Source organism: Tenrec ecaudatus, chromosome 9 (assembly GCF_050624435.1).
Source record: "Tenrec ecaudatus isolate mTenEca1 chromosome 9, mTenEca1.hap1, whole genome shotgun sequence".
Taxonomy (NCBI): Eukaryota; Metazoa; Chordata; class Mammalia; order Afrosoricida; family Tenrecidae; genus Tenrec; species Tenrec ecaudatus.
The window spans coordinates 90348447-90367616 of record NC_134538.1 but is presented as its reverse complement, the minus strand read 5'-3'; the positions used below and the strand labels follow the sequence as shown (position 1 = coordinate 90367616).

At 41.0% G+C, this 19170-nt stretch overlaps 2 protein-coding genes across 3 annotated transcripts in view; one reads left to right on the top strand and one right to left on the bottom strand.

Moving 5' to 3' along the window:
• Positions 1-11164, bottom strand: part of SNX13 (sorting nexin 13) — a 129335-nt gene extending 118171 nt beyond the window's left edge. Inside the window, exon 1 of one of the 2 annotated variants that reach the window (XM_075558330.1) lies at positions 10949-11164. In XM_075558330.1, the coding sequence (XP_075414445.1) occupies positions 10949-10960 (12 nt within the window). In that variant the 5' untranslated portion in view covers positions 10961-11164. The remainder of the gene's footprint in view (positions 1-10948) is intronic. The other variant, XM_075558331.1, reaches the window with a different exon arrangement.
• Positions 10524-18146, top strand: LOC142456965 (uncharacterized). The gene is made up of 2 exons (XM_075558332.1): positions 10524-13459; positions 13532-18146. Exon 1 carries the CDS (start codon positions 11003-11005, stop codon positions 11546-11548), a length of 546 nt encoding a protein of 181 aa, XP_075414447.1. The 5' UTR covers positions 10524-11002; the 3' UTR covers positions 11549-13459; positions 13532-18146.
• Positions 18147-19170: the final 1024 nt, after the last annotated feature.

Sequence of the window (19170 nt, the reverse complement as noted above, 5' to 3'; positions counted from 1 at the left end):
TTCCTTCTTGAGTCTCTCGGGTTTCCTATGTATAGGATCATATCATCAGCAAATAGTTTTACTTCTTTGCCAATTTGGGTGCCTTTAGTTTCCCCTTGTTGCCTGATGGCCCTGGCCATGACTTCCAGAACAGTGTTGAATAAAAGAGGCCCTAAAGAACCATCCCTGTTTTGTTCCATTAGCCTCTGACTTTGCACATATGGACCTTATCACGTTGAGTAATTTCCTTCCTATTCCTATTTTGTTGAGTGAATGGTATCAGGAATGGGAGTTGGATTTTGTTGAAACGTCATATGCAGAAGAATGAAAAAGAATCCAAACCTCAACTCCATATGCCAAAAGGAACTCAAGATGGATTAAAGACCTAAACCTAAAACCATAAAAATCTTCAATGAAAAACTAGGGACAAACTAATACATGGTCCTAATGCATAGCATAAGCATACTATCAAGAATAAGGAAAAACATGGTGGAAGACAAAATAGATAACTGGAATCTTCTAAAATTTACACTTAGGTACATCAAATGACTTCCTTGGAGCAGTGTGCGGGAGTGGAAGGTGGCAATGTTATATGGGATAAAAACTAATCTATAAAACCTACAGAAAATTTCAAATCCTTAGCAAGAAAAGGATGAAAAACCCAATCAATAACTGGTTAGAGAATACAACAGAGGTTCACCAAGAACATTCAGGCAGGCAATAAACATGAAGAAATGCTCACGATCATTTAGTCATACGAGGGAAGTTCAAAAAACAGACAACTATAAATGCTGGAGAAGGTGCAGATTGGAACCCTCATACACTGTTGGTGAAGCTCTAAAATGGTACTCTCACTGTGGAAAGCAGTATGGTGCCTCCTAAAAAAAACAGGAATGAAATACCATATGCCCCAGCAAGCACTCTACTTGGTACATATCCTAAAAAGGTAGGAGTCATATATATGCCCATCATATATATGCACATAGCAGCAGTATTCATAGAAAAAGCAAAAAGATGAAAACAGCTTAAGTGCCCACTGGTGAAAGAATAGACAAACACATTTGGTCCATACACACAACAGGACTATGCAACTTCTAGAGAATCTGTGCAACACCTCAGGATAGGGACGGACCGGAGGGCATTATGCTGCACGAAACTACTCAAAATGAAAACACCAATATTGTATAAGACCACTGCTGGGGGGGGGGCGGGGTTTCACAATAAAACACACAGACTTTGACAGTTACCCAGGGAGGGGTGGGAGGGCATAAATGCTAGAGGATAGACAGATAGTATTTGGGTGAAGGGGAGTATAATCTAACAGAGGGAGATGCGACAAGGGATTATGGGTACAATACAAGGCAATGTGAAGTTAGATGAGTTGCTGAAGTGAAACTATGATCTATTCATAAACTTTCACCTACTTCACAACAAAGTTTTGTTTTTTAAAGGTAGTGAACAGACCTTGGGGGAGAATATGTTGAAAAACAATAGGTTCACATTGGGATGTTTTTCTGTAATAAGGGTTTCTATGATTCGGGGTAGGGCTGGGGGTGGGCCAGGGAATAAATAAAACAGACTAGGAACAAAGGCTTGCTGATTCACTTCTGAAAACTAGCCAATGAAAACACTACGGATCACAACAAGAGTATGGTCCAATATATAGCACTAGAAGTTCAGCCCTAATAAGGGAGGGAAGGGCAGGAATTAAAATCTATAGAGGTTATTCAGGATGGACTAGACCATACCAATGATCTTTAAAGATGGAAAAATCTCAAGGTCTTGTACAGCTATGCGTACAGTCGCCAGGAATAGGAACCAACTCTACAGCAACTAGCAGTACAACAATACAAAAGCAAACTCACTGCCGCAGAGTCCACTCTGCTTCAAGGCAACCCTACTGGGCAGGGTAGAACTGCGCCTTTGGGTTTCCAAGGCTGTTAACTCTTTTTAGAGGTGAAGGGTAGAGAGAAAGCCTTATCTGTCTCTGAGGAGTGGCTGAGGGTTCCTAACTGCTCATCTTGCAGTTAGCAGTTCAACTAGGAAGCACTACACCACCGGAGCTCCTACAGGGGTTATTCATGTTTACCATAAGATCTAGAGCCAGTATAAATTATAACCCACGGTTTATAAAAGTATTATCTTACACAACAAGTCCTCAAGAATTGGTTTAAGAATTTACCAAGGTTGACTTTTTTAAAGTAGTAAAAGATTTCTTTGCCTACAGATATTTCTGAATATACACACAAACAACTGCTGACTCAAATAAGCCACCTTTTTGAAAACAATTTTTGGAACTTTCCTTTCCAAATTATTTGAATCAGTTTACCTGCCACACAAGAAACTACTGTCATTACTTATTAACAAGTAATCCCCTCAGCCTTTTTAATTTTCTTTCAGTGTTTTCTGTCGATTCCCTGCTTCCCTGGAAACTGCACAACAGCCAGGGGCCACCCACCACTTACCTACTGCGAGGCTAGTAAGGAGTGAAGTCAAATAAAGCCTTAGACTTGAATTCACACATCAGCTTAAAATATTTATATTAAAAAAAATCAAGTAAAATACAAAATATTTTAAATCTGCTGTTATTAACTATTTGTATAATGAATGAGTTTATTTGAAAGATAGTGTTGTTGAGCTTCACAACAATGTCACAGGGGTTAGGAAGGTGCTATTTTTACTGCAACTTTACACAGAAACTCAAACTTGACAGGTTCAAATAACTTCTCCAAGATCACAGCATAAATATGTGGTAAACTTGGGGCTCATTTCTTATAGCTAGTTTGATCTATGGTTACTGTAATGGGGCACAATTTAGAGAAAGATATAGTAGGTTGATCTCACCATCATCAGGCCTATGTTCACTGAATTTCAGCCATTTTTATGTTATAAAAATTGAAGAGTTGTTCATTTGCTTTACTTCGAAGCTCCATCTTTCACACATAGTAAAAGCAACGTTATTATCAAAATTAAACCTGACACTGAATTAGAAAGTTGATTCTAGATGACCATCAGTTGAGGGAGCACTTTCTGGTCTATAGAAACCACAAAATTCCAAAGCACAAATTAAAAAGTTATACCTCAGAACCTCAGTAATGATTGTGTAAGTCACTTGGTTTTGCCACAAAATAGCTTGTTCATGGCAAGCACTGGGAACTTTTTCCCATGATAGAATTTGCTTTCTTTCCCTCCCTCACCCACCTACCTTTCCCATGACTGCTCAGCGAGACCAGCATAGGTGATTTTACCTAATTTAGTACCGTACATACTCAAGTATAAGCCAAGTTTTTTCAGCACATTTTTAATGCAGTTTTTATAGTAAAATTAGGTGACTCGGCTGCTTTTCAGGTCAGCTTATACTCGAGTGTATACAGCATCTCTTTTTCGAACATACTCTTTTACTCTTTTTTGTCTCCTTTTTCTCAAATTTTATTCCAGAATTAACTTACTAATGATACTTATCATAATTGAGCATAAGAGTGTATTTAGCAGTATGACATAAAACTATAAACCACCCTGTACAATCTGTAAAACTGTATATACATGTTGATAGTTACTGCACTAAGAAAAGTCATACATTTTGCAGAAAGCAATTCCTAAAATCTCCAATTCTGTAAATTTCTTACTTCTTACTTTTGAATTTGTCCTATTTGCTCAAATAATAATTTCACTATTGTGTAGCAATTAATGTTGTAATACATATTATTCTAAACTTATAATACAAAGAAATTTACCTAAGAGACTATTCTTTATCAATTTTAATGGAAATTTGGTGAACAAATGTTAGAACAATTTATTTGAAAGATTGTGTGTGTGTGTGTGTGTGTGTGTGTGTGTAAAAGCTCCCTACGTAGATGTTGTTAAATGAAATTTCTTAATATGGCTCTTCTATCTAATGTCTCTGTAGCTCCCACCAAATAATGGGGTGGGACCATGCAAATAAGATATATAAAACACTAATAGAGGTATTCTTAACTCACTGTTACCAAGTAAATTCCAACTCTAGTTACCTTAGACAGAGTTGAACTGCCCCTGTGATTTTCCAAAATAGTAAAAGTCCTTATGTGAAAAGAAAATCTCACTTTTCTTCCTTGGAGCTGTTGATGGTTTCAAATTGCTAACTTCGTGGGTAGCAGTCCAACTCATAATCCATTATGCCACTGGGGTTCATAGACGGTATTAGTGGCGATAAAGGAGCCATCTCAGAAACAAGAAGAGAGAATTCCCAGGACAATCCAGGGAGAAGAGGCAGAGGCCAGGAGGCCAGGAGTGAGAACAGAGGAGCAGTGCTGAGATTTTGAGACTGTGAGCTAGAACAGTGGGGAAGGTTTCCTGGCCCTTAGAGACCAGAGCCCTAGAAGAGGCTGAGGACCAGACAGACGTGGCTCTTGGCTGAAGAAAAGCACTGCTGTAAACAAAAGACTGCACCCTTACTGTTTTCTCATCCTGGCTTGTTGTAACGTATTAACTTACCAAATAAAGCCCTGTAATTGTGATATTGTCTGTGAGTTGTGTGGCCACGGCAATGGCCCATCAAACCTAGCTGAGAAATACAGTATCATTGGAGGAACGGTTGGCGTCACAACAGGATAAAGAAAGATGAACAGTGGAGGCATGTGTGGTCCCTACCTTGTGGTTATCAGCCTTGGGCTGGTTTACAGAGGCATTCTCTCCTCCTACTGAAGCTGGAGCAGGTGGAAATGTGGCAGCCACGCCACTTTCACACAGGACTCTCAGGACAGTTATGAAAGTCTAGAAATTATTTTTAACATTTCAAAATGCCAAATGGAAAATGTGTATTTATCTGATATAAACTTAATGGCAATACCACGTGCATTTGCTTTTGTTTGTAATTCTATCAACTAGATATAGGAGCATTAGCTAGCTGGGTGCTGATAAAAAAGGGCAAATGTGTGCTGGATTAAATATAGTGAACTAATTACTTAATAAACATAATGGAACCAATGGAAATTAAAAATACGTAGGCCCTTTAAAATTCATGGAAAGGGCTAGAAAAAGTAGACTAGTCAAAAATGCTAATCAAGGCAATATACAACGTGGCAACCCAGTCTCACTCTGAATAGTAGTATCTACTTCCCTTATAAAAATACTCTCACTATGCTTTGCAAGTCAATTGATCTATGGTTTTCAAACTGGTTCATAACTCTTTGTGTCTCCAGCTTAGTAGCTGGTGGTTTCAAACCGCCGACCTTTCGGATCACAGCCCAATGCCTTAGAAATGTCAACCATTAATCACTTAAAAATAGCTTATGTAGTTTAAGGCTTAAACTGTCCCAAGCATATTTTCATTAAAACATATGAACGATAACAAGTCATTATCTTTTACTGATTACTTATTGTGTGCAAGACTGTGTGTGTGTGTGTGTGTGTGTGTGTGAGAGAGAGAGAGAGAGAGAGAGAGAGAGAGAGAGAGAGAGAGAGAGAGAGAGCGAGCGAGAGAGAGAGAGAGAGAGAGAGAGAGAGAGAGAGAGAGCGCTCTGAAGGCCTACGGCCATTCTTTAAAACACAACTAATCACTTCATCTCAGGATTGCCCAATGTTCAGCATAAGGCACTCTAGTCTTCAGCACTGTAACTTTGCAATATGCAGCCAAATTGTATTGCCCTCTTCAAGAAAGTCTTCCAGAGAAGAAATCTACTTCATTTCCTTTAGGTAAACATCTCCCAAATTTATTTGACTCACAAAATATTTTATTCCCTTAACAACTAAGCACTCAGTGCTTATAACAGGGCTGTAGTTGATGCCTCTTGCCCCAACCGTATCTTATCTGTCAACCTCAAAATCAGGAATCAGTGTTAATACATAAAATCACAGGCATAACAGCGTGCTTTTCATTTAATTACCCACACATCTATGCATCATCTAGATATGTAGTAAATCTACATAACTACACTTTTTATTCAGTGCTTTTAACAGCACATGAGAAGTGACAACAGGCTGAAAAAAATAGTTTTTAATTAAGAACAACCTCTTGAGTATGCCACTGGACAAGAACAAGTTCAACACATTTTCCTACATTTTCTATACTGTTAGCTGTCTGTCGAGATAAATGTTCCAAACAATCACTCTAATAGTTTTAGAAACACCAAGAAAAATGTAAGCCTTTAGTGAAGATTAACTGATAAAAATTTCATTATATTTCAATTTTGCAAAAACCCAGATTCAATGAAATGAAGCCTTAGTTAAACAACCATCTAGCCCCCACCTAGTTCTTCTAATAAGTTAATTTATTATTTTTTAAAAGGGAGAGTTTAGGATTAAATAATTTTCAGGTAGACAATGAAAAATCTTTTGCCCAAAGTAGGAGTAATATTAAGAGTAAGAAGTCCTAACAGGGACAAAGGCAGCAAAAGAGAAAAAGAAGAAGAAAACTAGGAAACTGGTATAGAAAAAAAATCTAATTCCTCTATGGAAAATGCACAAGACACAAACAGCAAGTTTTCTAAGTTAATTGCATCTAGTATAAACTAAATCAAAGCCGAAAGGTTTAAATTCAGACATAAAGGTCCAAGGTTTTTAAGTCTAGAGAAACTATTTGGGCTCTGCTTTCACACTAGCCTTTATTTCACAAGTTTCAAAGTTCACTATACATACTAGTTTGCTCAACTAAGTTATTTTCCCTTTTAGCTCTACATTGCCCTTAATTGATCACTTATAAGACTCCTCATTTTTTTAAAGCCACCAATTAATGGTTTATTTGACAAAATGAACAACTGAGAAGTTTCACTGGAATTTTTATCCATAGTTATCATTACATATCTATGTTCTTAGATAAAATAAAAAAACTAAAGATAGGATACTGATGATATCAACTACAAAAATATGAATGACGCATTTATGCATTTGGTAGTGAGCCACAAAGCGGATACATAATGTGGAATAAAATGACCTAAATATGTTTTCTTGCTCTATCACTCACTAAATAACTTTAATCAAGCTACTTTCCTCTCTCAGCCTGTTCTCTCATTTGGCTAATGAGAATAGTATCATCTACCGTAACATGTTGAGATGTAAAGGAATAGTAGAGAATTACCAAATCCTTGTTGAACATCAGTAATATAAAAGGCTGAGTAATCTGACTTACCACAGCTAATCATTTTGAGATGAGAAGCATCTCAAAAATTAAATCGTATTTCCCAAAAACCTCCTAGAAATTATCACTGAAACAACAACAGTAAAACAGAGTTCCACATAGTAAAGGTTTAGGAACAAATATTGAATAAATTTATATCAAAACACTTGAAAATAAAACTATTGCTGAGCCTTGTTTTTATAAAACAAGATGGCAAAAAGTCTCATGTGATGACAGGCACAGAGAACCGCTCCTTCAGAGGCAGCTGAATGACATGGTCAGAGTTATGCACCTACTGAGTCAACTTTAACGACTTTACTTAACCTTATACCAATCTCTGGGCTACAATCCCTCCTCTATAAGCTAACTGAAAGTCATGGATAAAGTCCATGTATCTTCAACCTGCCTTTTTGTAGAGGCTCTACAGAACCCAGTGCAGTAGCAGGGGACTGGACCCAGGAGCCAGGTGAAAACCCTGGCTCTGCCACTTCAAAACCAGGGAAACATGCACACGAAAAGCCTGAGTACATTTTACTATGACCCTTTACTTCTTTTTTTAGAATTTTCGGAGAACATTCACTATTTCCAAATCATGGTATTACCAACTTACCAACTGAAACTAGTGAGTTCAAATAAAACTATTTAACTCTTTTAAAATGCTGTTAAGTTAGACACATCAAGGGAAAACAGAAAAGGCATTCATTATCAATACCAGTAATAAAATTGAAAATTTCATTTTAGATATCCATGAATTTTTAATTATTAATATAACTAGATAATTCCTGAACAACTTTAAATCAATCAATTTTGAGGCAGCTGAAACGGAAATTCATAAACATAACTTACTAAAACTCAACAATATAAAAACTGTAAAAACTCCTCTAATAGTCCATCTTTCAAATTAAGCTTGTTATGGATTGAACGGTATCCCTTCCCCCAAAAATATGTGACCACTTGGCTAAGCCATGATTCTCAGTGTTATACAATTACCTCCCATTTTATGATTGATAGAATTATATACTCTAACCTCTCTAATGTTACTGAGACAGGATTAGAAACAGTTATGTTGATAAGGCATGGTAAAATTATGCTGTACCTTGAGTGAGTCCCTTTGGAACTATGAAAAGAGAGTGAACAAGGAAGAAGAGACAAGGGACCTAGTACCACCGAGAAAGAAGAGCTGAAAGCAGAGCACATCTTTGATGCGGGGAACCTTGTGCTGAGAAACTCCTAGACCCAGAGGAAGACTGATGCCAAGACAGAGATTTCCAGAGATGCCAGTACCACAAACATTGAAAGGAATTAAGACCTTCCCACAGGGTAGACAGAAAACGAAAACCGTCCCGTAAACTTTGCACTTTTAGTCTTCTAAACCCGTAAGAGAATAAATTCCTTTGTTAAAGCCACACGTTTGTGCTATTTCTGTTGTAGCAGCACGAGATAACTAAGACAAACTGGAATTTAAAACCTTCTACATAGGAAGTCAACAGCGGAGATGGCGGAATAAATGAAGGCTTCGAAGAAAAAATTGTTACCATCACTGTCAGATTTGTTTACAGAATAGGAGGGAAGCCTTGTGAATTCCTTTTATGTATTTAGTTAAAACAGTGAAATCAAAACAAGAATACTATTGAAAAAAATTACAAGGCAATTTCTCCCAAAGACAAAGATGGTTTTTAAAAAAAGGGGAAAAAAACTTAATATACTAGCAGATTGAATTCTATTGATACATAAAAGGGTAATATATCACAATGAAAATGACTTTACTTCAGGGATATAGGGTTAACAACATATAATCAACATAGTTAATTCAGTACAGAAGGAAAATGGTGAAAATCTAATGATCATCTCAATGGATTTAATAAAATTTCAATACCCATTCATATAAAATTGTTTAGCCATCAGGGAAAGAATAGCCAAAAAATCCCTAATCTGGTAAAGCGGGTTTACCAAAAACCTGTAGCATTGTGAGGTCTGGTTTTGTTTCAAAGTCTTTTGAGTTGATTTTCAATCTTGCGGGCACATTTATGAGAAGAACTGTACCCACAGTTTTCTGGTCTGTAATCTGTCAAGGAGCATTCATATCACCAGGTCTTTGTCCTGCTGAGCAGGATATTAGAGCCCTTAACTCTTCAGGTAGCAGCTGAGAGTTCAGCTATTTGTGGTACCAGGGCTCCTACAAATGTAAAATATTTAAAGCCTGTTGCCTAAAATTCCCCCAAGGTGAAGCTGTATGATATTTTTTTCCACATGAGCAGGATATCTGACAATAAATGTGTAAGATGCTTTCAGCTGCAACTGACTTGATGGCAACAGGAGTTAGTTTGTTTGCTTTAATCAACAGATTCATCAAATACTACACATTAGAGACCTCCTGAAAGCTCATGTGAATGCTTATTATTTCCACCAAAATACCAAACTAACGGTCAAAAGAGAACTTTCGCCACTGATCTTTTTCAATCTACTACTACTGAGAACAGAAGATTCTGGTAAGATTCACACCCCCTATCAGACAATCTTCAGGAATGAAAGAACTGAAGAATTTAGAAATGTGCACAGTGAACTTTAAACTACTAGAAATAAGTAGTTTGCTTAAGGAGTAGTAGTTCACTTCTGAAGTAGATGCTTCAGAAGTTACTATCAACCAATAAATATTTGCCAAATACGTTACATATGCCAAGTTCAGTGCATAGGTTATGAGGTACAAACAACAAAAGTAGGAAATGCCTCAGAATTCACAAATGAGTTGAAGGGGGCAACTCCGTCACTATCGCTTTTTCATATAACAGAAGTCATTCATCTACAAACTATTATTTTCTTAATGACCCAAGTGGGATTCTTTTTCAATACCCATAAAAACGGACTCTTGGACGAGTTTGGGCCCTCAAAGGGGCCCTGACACCTGATGACAGCTGTCATCAGGATCTGAGGGTATAAAACCCAGCAACTTCCAAGAAGATGATTCGCCAACGCCACAAGCCTCCGAAGTGACCTTCATTGGCGCCTACACCTGCACACTCAACTCGGGTCATCAGAGGGAAGCACCTAGTTGAACCAAGTGACTTTCCACTTGACGTCCTGCTGGCACACTCAACTTCTTCAAAAAGGCAGCTTGTGCAATGGACATCAGACACGAGAGGGAAACCGGCGGCGTGGACGTCGTTGCCCTACTTCCACGTCAGGTCCAAGGGCAAACGCGGCCGTCCCACAGCGGGGGACGGGGGGGGGGGGGGGGGGGGGGCCACGCGCACGGCCTGAGGGCAGATGCCAGAGCGAACTTCCCCGGGGGGCCCGACGGAGGCGGACGGTGGCCGCATGGGGAGGGGGCCGACGGCGCCGGGCGAGCTCCGTGGAGCTCGGGGTCGGCGGGCAGGGCGTCCTGTTGGGCGGTGCGCGGGGGGGAGGGGGCGGGGGTGAAGGTAGCCAACTAAGTCGTCTGGCCGGGCGACGAGCCGGGGTGCTGCCGGCGCCCCGAGGTGCAGGGCCCCGGAGGCTGGGCTCGAGGAAGGAAGACCTCCGGCGCACCGTACGGGTAACAGGCGTCAACAGCAGCAAGGAGTGGCAAACGCGGCCACCGAGACGCGGGGGAGGGGACTCGACGACGGGAACGGCGAGTTACGCGGCGGCAAGGGCGGGCGAGACCACGGCCAGGGGGACGGGCGGGTGGCGCCGGCCGGAGGCGAGGCTCGAGCAGCCGGCGGCGGTGGGACTCTGTTGAGTCAGCACAGCGCCCGCTGAGGGGGCACTTGTGGCCTCGCCGCGGCCCCGAGACGCGCGACGGAGGCTCCGACCGGCCGCAGGAGGAGATGCTCCGTTGTTGGGCGGGCTGGCGCCAGCCCGCGCCGCAGGTAAACACCGGCCGCCGGCGCGGCTTACCTCTGTGAACATTATTACATCCCGGGGAAGCGAGCTCCTCCCTAGCCTCGCCGCATGGCAACAGCCGTAGCAGCAGCGAAAACTGCCCGGGCCGCCGCCAACGGCGGCAGACACTCCTCCGCTCCTCTCCCGGCCGCTGGCTTGACTCGGCTCCGCTGGCTTCCCCCCGGCCCGACTGCTCCAGACGGACGCGCCGCCATCTTGGAAGAGCGACGTCCGCGTCCCCGCGCGACGTGCGCTCCCATTGGCGGCCGCCGGCGTCTCGTGATCGTCTCCATAGCGCCGGCGCGCGGGCACGCGGAGGGGGGCGCCGGGCCGCGGGCTGGGCGCCGGCCGCGAGGCCCCAGCGGCTGGGCGCTCGCGCGGACCGGGGGACACGGCGAGCGGGCCGAGGCCGCGGCTGGAGGGCTGCCCTCGGGGCCCGGAGGCCGGCGCGCGCGCGCTCTGGGGCCGCGGGTCCAGCTTCTCGCCCTGAGGTCGGTTGGCCGAGCGGAGGGACAAGAGTGGCTTCGGCCAAGCCTTCCACCTGGACGAGCGCCGCGGACCCTGCGCGTCCTGAGGACGAGGCGACACCTGCCCTGTAGAAAGACGTCTTGCTAGCATCTTCCTGCCCCGCGGCGGCCGTGGGGGGACGTGGCTGGCTTGCTCCACGGCCGGGGACTTCGTGTGACCGAAACGGCACCACGCAGCCCCTCTCGCCTTCGAAACTTTGCCCCAAACTTTCCTTTGCCCCTTGCTATCCGCAGGGAGTTCTCTGCCACTGTGGCGACAGGTGGCAGATGCAACACGGGCATATCGGCTTCACCCCGATTCCAGCCGGCTTAGGACTGCCGCTTCGTTTGCTGATTGGCCAGCGCGTGCCTAACAAAGAGGGCTTAGTTTTGTTTCATGGAAGAGACCTTTTAAAACTGGAAGTTGCTTTTTCCTTTGAAATGCTGCCTGGACGACTGGACTGCTTGCTCTATCTTTCTACAATGTGTTCGTGTTTCAGAGTGAAGAGATTTCCTAGGATATGGCCGTGAATAGCCCCAAAATAAACGAGGATCGACTATGAAACTGCTTCGAAGGCTAACTCAGTTCTGAACCTACCCCTGTTGGAAGTACACTATGCGGGATTAGAGGCAGCGCTCCCCCCCGCACCCCCCCCCCCCCGCACATTGTAATGAAAGTGATCAGCGCTTCCCCCAAACACACACATTGTAATGAAAGTGATGTACCTGAACATACTGTCAAAAGGCGCTTACCCATTTTGTGTTATCAGCCGCAGTCTCCAAGGAAACTGGGTAGTAAAATTTCCAACAATGTATGCAAAACTTTCTGTGACAACTTGACAAAGATTGCAGGAACATTTGCAAAAAATGAAGACAGTCGTATACATGTGAACCATGACACTATTGCAAAAAGAAAATTACTTTAAAAATTACATTTACATCAAGGGCGCATGAGGGAGAGGGGAGCAGGGAGGGAGGGGGGAAAAGAGGACCTGATGCAAAGTGGAGAGCACTTTGAAAATGATTAGGGCAAAGAATGTACGGATGTGCTTTATACAATTGATGTATGTATATGTATGGATTGTGATAAGAGTTGTATGAGTCCCTAATGTTAAAAAAAATTTCCAATTCAAAAAAAATTACATTTACAGTCTCAAAAACAGAAAAAGTAAGACCCTTACAAACCTTGCATTACCTTTATTCCTCTCTGTCCTCGCCAAGATTGAGGGTAGAGGTAATGGTTCAGGTAAGCTGTTCTTACAAAAATGCAAGAAAAACTCAGAATTTACATAATCCAACTAATAGAGGCAAAGTAATTTTTGCTGCTGCTGTTACCATAATGTACATTTTATACATAATTTCCCAGGGTTCCACCTTACCTTGCTAGCAAAATTCTGAAATTTGCATTACAGAATAAAATATGTTGCTGGTATCTTCCAGCAAACCTTGAACAGAAGCTAAGATTGGAAAGTCCTTTCTACCCCAGGACATTAAAGGAAACTTAGACACTAGAGACACTGAGGCACCTGGAAAAAGATACTGTTCCAACCTGTAAATAAAACGGAGGAGGCTCATTAATATTTAAGATAGCCACTAGTGAATTAAAACTTTTAGATGCCTGAACTATATATTCTGTTTTCATTTCCTCCCTCTTCCGTTTCCAGAAGCAAGGCATTTGACTTAAAAGTAAATTAAGTTGTTACCACCTGTCTGGCAGTTTGTGGTGGTCCAGCGCTGTGGGATTTGCTGTAATGCTGGTGATACTGATAACTATGATGTTGGTACTTTAACTACCAGCAGGGTTGCCTATGGTGGACAAGTGTCAGCACAGCTTTCAGACTAACACATATTTGGAAGAAAGGTCTAGCAGGTAGTTTCCAAATTTACCCATGGAGATCCTTACGGATCACAACAAAATATTGCCCTAAATAGTCTTGGAAGGTGAATTCCCTAGGTTGAAAGACACTTAAAATATACAGGAGCCAGAACAAAGAACTCACGCATGCTAAAGATCATGAAGGTGACATGGAGAAAGACTAGACAATATACAGGAGCCAGAACAAAGAACTCACGCATGCTAAAGATCATGAAGGTGACATGGAGAAAGACTAGACAATGTTGTTCATGGGGCCGCATGAGTAAGAGCTGATTCAGTAGCAACAACTACTTCAAGGGAGGCACAACTTGAGGTTTGTACTAACCTGTGCTATGACGTAGATACTTTGCTTATAAAATCAAGAGGTTTATAGACCTAGAAGTAAGTCAAACTTGGTTCTTCCTATGTATGGTTTCTCTGTGACCTGAAAATTCCTGCTTTGATTGGCCTCCCATGGCCCACCTCCCCTCCCCTCCCCCCTCTGACCTCATTTATCTCAAACACTCTGTTCTACCTACACTGCTCTGTTCCATGCTCCTGCCATCCAATGCATAAACTAACCCTCCGGCCTTTGCACTTACTGTTCTCTGTGAAAGGCCTTTCTCCAGATACCTGCATTCACTATTACTTTCACTTCTGTCCTGTGCTTGCTCGAGTATTTTTTTTTTTTTCAAATAAGCCGACTTTGACCACCCTGTTTTAAATATTGCCCCTTTCCCAGCATACTCCCTTTTCTTGATTCAGGTTTTTATTGTTTTACTTCTTTTTCTTTTTTTTTAAATTCTTTTTTCCATAGCATTTAAATCGTAAATTCATACTATTTTTCTTCCTTATTGGCTGTCTGGCCCCCTTACTAGAAAACAAATTCCAGATGATGGGAATGTTGTTCTGTTGTATTTGATAGCATTTCTTCAGCATCTGGAATGCTGGAAATAATGCATGGCATTGCTTGTTATTGAACTCAACTCAAACCTACAGGACAGAGCAGCAATCTTTATAAGAGCAGATTAAAGACCTTTTCTCTCAGAGAGCTACTAGTGGCTTCAAACTGCTGCGCTTTTGCTTAGTAGTCAGGTGCTTAACCATTAACTTCTTGCAAGGCACATAAACTCAAACTCATGGTCATAGAGTCAAGTCCAACGATACGACTGTGTGTTTCTGAGACGAACTCTATGGGAATAGAAAACCTCATCTTTCTCCCTCAAAGGGACTGCTGGTCTCGAGCTGCAGTGGGCACTTGTCATTTTTTGAGTGAACGAATCATCTCTGTTTAAATGACCCCCAAAGAAAAAAAAGACACAGCAACCCTATGGCTTCTGAGGCCTGAAATCTTTATGGGAGCAGAAAACCTCCAAAACCAAGCTCACTGCCGTCAAATCTAACTGATGGTGACTCTATAGGACAGAGTAGAACTGCCACTGTGGGTTTCCCAGGCTCAGAATCTTTACAGAAGCAGAAGGCCTCATCTTTCTCTTACTGAGCAGCTGGTGGCTTTGAACTACTAACCCTGCAGTTAGCAACCCAAAGCATATACCACACATTCCACGACCAGGACTCCTTAAGGGCTAAAAGGAAAAAGGCCTGCTTAAAATGAAAGTAAAATTACTGATATGGAAACACTAAATTGTTTTTTAAAGTTGTCCCTTTGTCATTATGGGAACATTCTACTGCCACTAGAATACTAGAAGCTTATGATAGAATGTTGACCTATATCTTCCCCTTCACCTTATAGGAAAATAAGTAAAAAGTATTGCAATTAGAGTCCTCATTCATATATGCATGATTTTATTCCAAATAAGATGTATTTCAACATGTCTGAAATCAGTGGATGGCTGCAGACACGTTCTCTCTGTAACCCCCATGACTTACTCTCACCTGGAGTGCCTTCAAAAAAAGGCTCAAGGAAACAGTGGCTTTCAAGGGGATCTTTGTGGCCACTTAAGGTCAAGGCAGAGGAGTTAGCTCACAAGTTATAACAACTGTTGGTAGATTTTTTCCTGTAACAAACACAAGATGATCATAGGGACTTATTAGGAAGAAGTTCTAAAAAAGTGGGAAAGTGTTGATGAGAAAAAGGCCAGGAAAGTTGCACTGAGGGTTTGTTTTTGTTCAGAACTCACCTGCTCATTCTTCAAGGGCAGCTACCTTATGAGACTTCATTGGGGGAAACCATACCCCATCCACTCTATAGCTCTGTTCTTACACCTCTTGGCTTTTTTTGTTCCCCAAAATCAACATTGAAAAGGGATACCATTTGAGTATTGTGAGGATGTCAAAAATGCTGTTGACATGATGAATCAAAGAGTGCAGAATTCTTGGGGAAGAGATTAAAACACCACCTTTAGAAGTGTGTAGATGATGAGGGTAACAAATGTACAAATGTGCTTTATACAATTGATGTATGTATGGATTATGATGAGTTGTATGAGCCCCCAATAAAATTTTTTAAGTGTGTAGAACTAGATGGGGACTAGAATTTAAAAAAATAGCTTTATATTTTGATATTTTTGTTTAATGGTATGTAATTATTTTGTAGCAATGCTTTTTGACTTTATAACACCACTGGTATTTTCTACAAGAGTGATAGGAGAAGGGGATGGGGATAAAATATATTGAAAACAAAATCTCTTAGACAAATCTTAAGCATGAGGCAAAATCAATTTGATAGCAAGAGAAGCTGCAAAGTGCAAAGGGGGCGTGCTATAACAGAGTGTTATGGAAATGGAGGTGTTATATAGTTCAGGAAAAAAATGCTCACAGAAGCAGGGAGCTACAAGGGAAAACGCGCCTAATTGGGCATAGATTGCGTTTCACTCTGTGTGATTTTGAAAAAGTGTATCCCTATCACTCTTTATAGAGGAAACCTGGACAGGATGATCGGAGATGTTAGGTTCTTTGGCTGGCTGAGAAATTAAAAACAAAACAATCCATCTTCAGAAGCACATGATAAGGATACATCTGTGACTGACATCAGAAAAAGTTTGGCTCCTTAAAAGCATTGTCCAGTCTTTCTGAGGAACACAGGAAAGGGTGACAAAAAGAAGTCAGAGGCAGAAATTAAATGTATGATACTTTTTTTACAGGATAAAGCGGGTGACTTCTCAAGATACACAATTTCCAGTTTGTCCTTATTTTTAATTTTAAAACCATACATGTTTGAGTTGTCTCAAATTAACTGATTCCTTTTGAGACACTAGAGAAGTATGGTATCAACCTTTCAAGCAAACTGCATCTACCAAATAGCTGTCACATTTGCTCTTTGGGTGCGTAAGCCTTTGCATTCATTCCAGTTCAGTTGTAATTCAATCTTATTAGTGTTGTCTACCACCTCTACTGAACACTAAATACTATAGTTCATTAAAAATATCTGTGTCAAAGTCAATAAGTCTGCATTGAAATAGTACGGTGCCAAGAGTCATTCTAAAAACACACAACAGCAGGATATCCCGTTTTTTTGTTTGGGGGTTTTGTTGTTCAGGTTTAATAGGTCAACAGTAAGTAGAATGTGCAGGACATTTAAGAGTACCCTGAAGTCTAGCTGCAAATAGCCCACATGCAGTTTGTTTGTTTTTCTTGCATAGCACTTTCTGGGCAAATAATAAGTCACAGGCAAAAATAACGTTAGACTTTGTTAATAGCATAAGCCAAACCAAAACTAAACTCTGTCATCAAGTCAATGCCTACTCATAAATACCCTAAAGGTCACGGCGGAACCGCCCCATCTGGGTTTCTGAGACTGGAAGCCTTCGGGAGAGTAGAAAGCCCTGTCTTTCTCCCTCAGAGTGGCTGATAGATTTGAACTGCTGATCTTGGAGATTGCAGCCCAACACATAACCACCAGGATTGCCAGCCCCAAAGTTAGCGGTTCAAAGCCAACAGCCACTCCGTGGGAGAAAGATTAGCCTTTCTGTTCCCATAACCTTCACAGCTTCCAAAACCCACAAGGGAGGTTCTACTCTCATATAAAGTTACTATGAGTTAGATTCAATTTGACAGCAGCTTTGAGTTTTATTCCTCAGAAACAATATTAAATCACAGGTCACTAAATTTTTCACATAGTAATTTTAAAACTTTTGTAAAACAAAGTTAACAACATTTTGTTGGATAACAATGAGTTCAAATGTCATACTTTAAGCGTGCTTTTTTTCTTCAGCATAATATGACAGTGATTGGCTCTGCTCACCTGACTAAGGTCATGTCTGTTTCTTCACTATAAGTTACTCTTGCTCTTCCTGTTTTCATTCTCTAGACTATGAATTTGGGAAAGAAGTCTAGGTGCAGATCGTATTTAAGGAATGGAGGATTACATTTTTCCCTCAAAGCTAAGAGTTGCTACATCAATTATTTGGAATTCTGCATGGGATATTTATTTATCTCTTGGCAATGTAAAAAAGCTTATTAAGTCACTCATGTATATAAGAATGTACTCATGGATATTTGTTTTTATACTTTTTATAAACCAATATTACATTGTTTAATCTGTTGCTAAAATTGCCCTAGCTTTGACCATTGGGAGCCTTTTTGTTTGTTTGTATTTTTCAGAACTTCCTTACTTTCTGCAACTACAGAGTGCTCCAGGGTCATCTTAAGCACTTCCTGTCCCAGATCTAGAATCTGTCATTTTCTAGGATGCCTTAGCTTCTTTGGTGGGGACAGTACTATACAGGGTTCCCATTTTCAGAGTGACTTGGGTCAGTAAAATTCGCTCCATTTGTTTAATACCATTGGAGTATCCTATCTGTATTATATTCTGGCATCTGCTAACCACCTAAAAGAGTTAATTGTTTTTTTAAGCCTTTCATGCACAACATGTTATTCTTTGTGCTGTAAAATTTTATGGGTTTTGATAATAAGAATATCGTGTGCTTACTATTGTAGTACTATACACAGCAGTTTCACTGCCCTTAAAAAAGGAAGTGAATATTGAAATTACTTTCATATTCTTATCTATAAACCTGACCAATGAACAATTTTATAGAAGAAACTTACTTGCTTCTTCTAGAGATGAATTTATAAAAGGAACTATTTCAACCTATACAGAGATATAGATTTAAAATAGCAATTTCTTTATGCCAGTAATGTATATTAAGTGCTTATTATCTGCCAGGCTCTGTTTTAAGCTCTTAACAACAATTCTATGATAGCAACATATGTACAAATGTGCTTGATACAATTGATGTATGGATTGTTCTAAGAGCTGTTAGAACCCCCAATAAAATGATTTATTAAAAATAAAATTCCATATGATAGGAACTATTCTCATTTTACAAGGGAGCAAGAAGAGGTGAGAAAGGTCAATTTCCTCCCCCAAGTTTATACTGCTTAGCAGTAGAGGCAACTTTTTAAGAAAAGCTTCAACTACACATACACATATGTTTATGTAATATACAATGTATATCTACATGGACAAGTGGAAGATTTTCAGCGACTCCTTCAGTTCCTCTGAAGTGGGCAGCTGAGGCTTGTGTTCCCTAGTCTTAGTCTGGAGGCTCTGCCGAAACCTGCTCACTTTGGGTGACCCTGCTGAGATCTGAAATACCAGCGCCGCAGCTTCCGGCGGTACAGCAACCCACGAGCCAGCACATACAAACTGATCGACATGTTGTCAGGAGAGACTTGTTCCTGGAGGACATCATGCTTGGTAAAGTAGAAGGCCAACAAAAAAAAAGGAAGACCCTTGACAGGATGGATTGGCTCCACGACTGCAACAATGGGCTTAAGAATAGGAACAATTGTGGGGATGGTGCAAGGCAGGGCAGTATTTCATTCTGTTGTGCACAAGGTCACATGGGACGAAACCAGCTCAATGGTACCTAACAGCAACATGTCTATATAATCAAGAATTGTGTTCATAT

Excerpts from the sequence above, each read along its gene's own strand:
- LOC142456965 (XM_075558332.1), top strand. The coding sequence starts at position 11,003 with ATGGCAACAGCCGTAGCAGCAGCGAAAACTGCCCGGGCCGCCGCCAAC.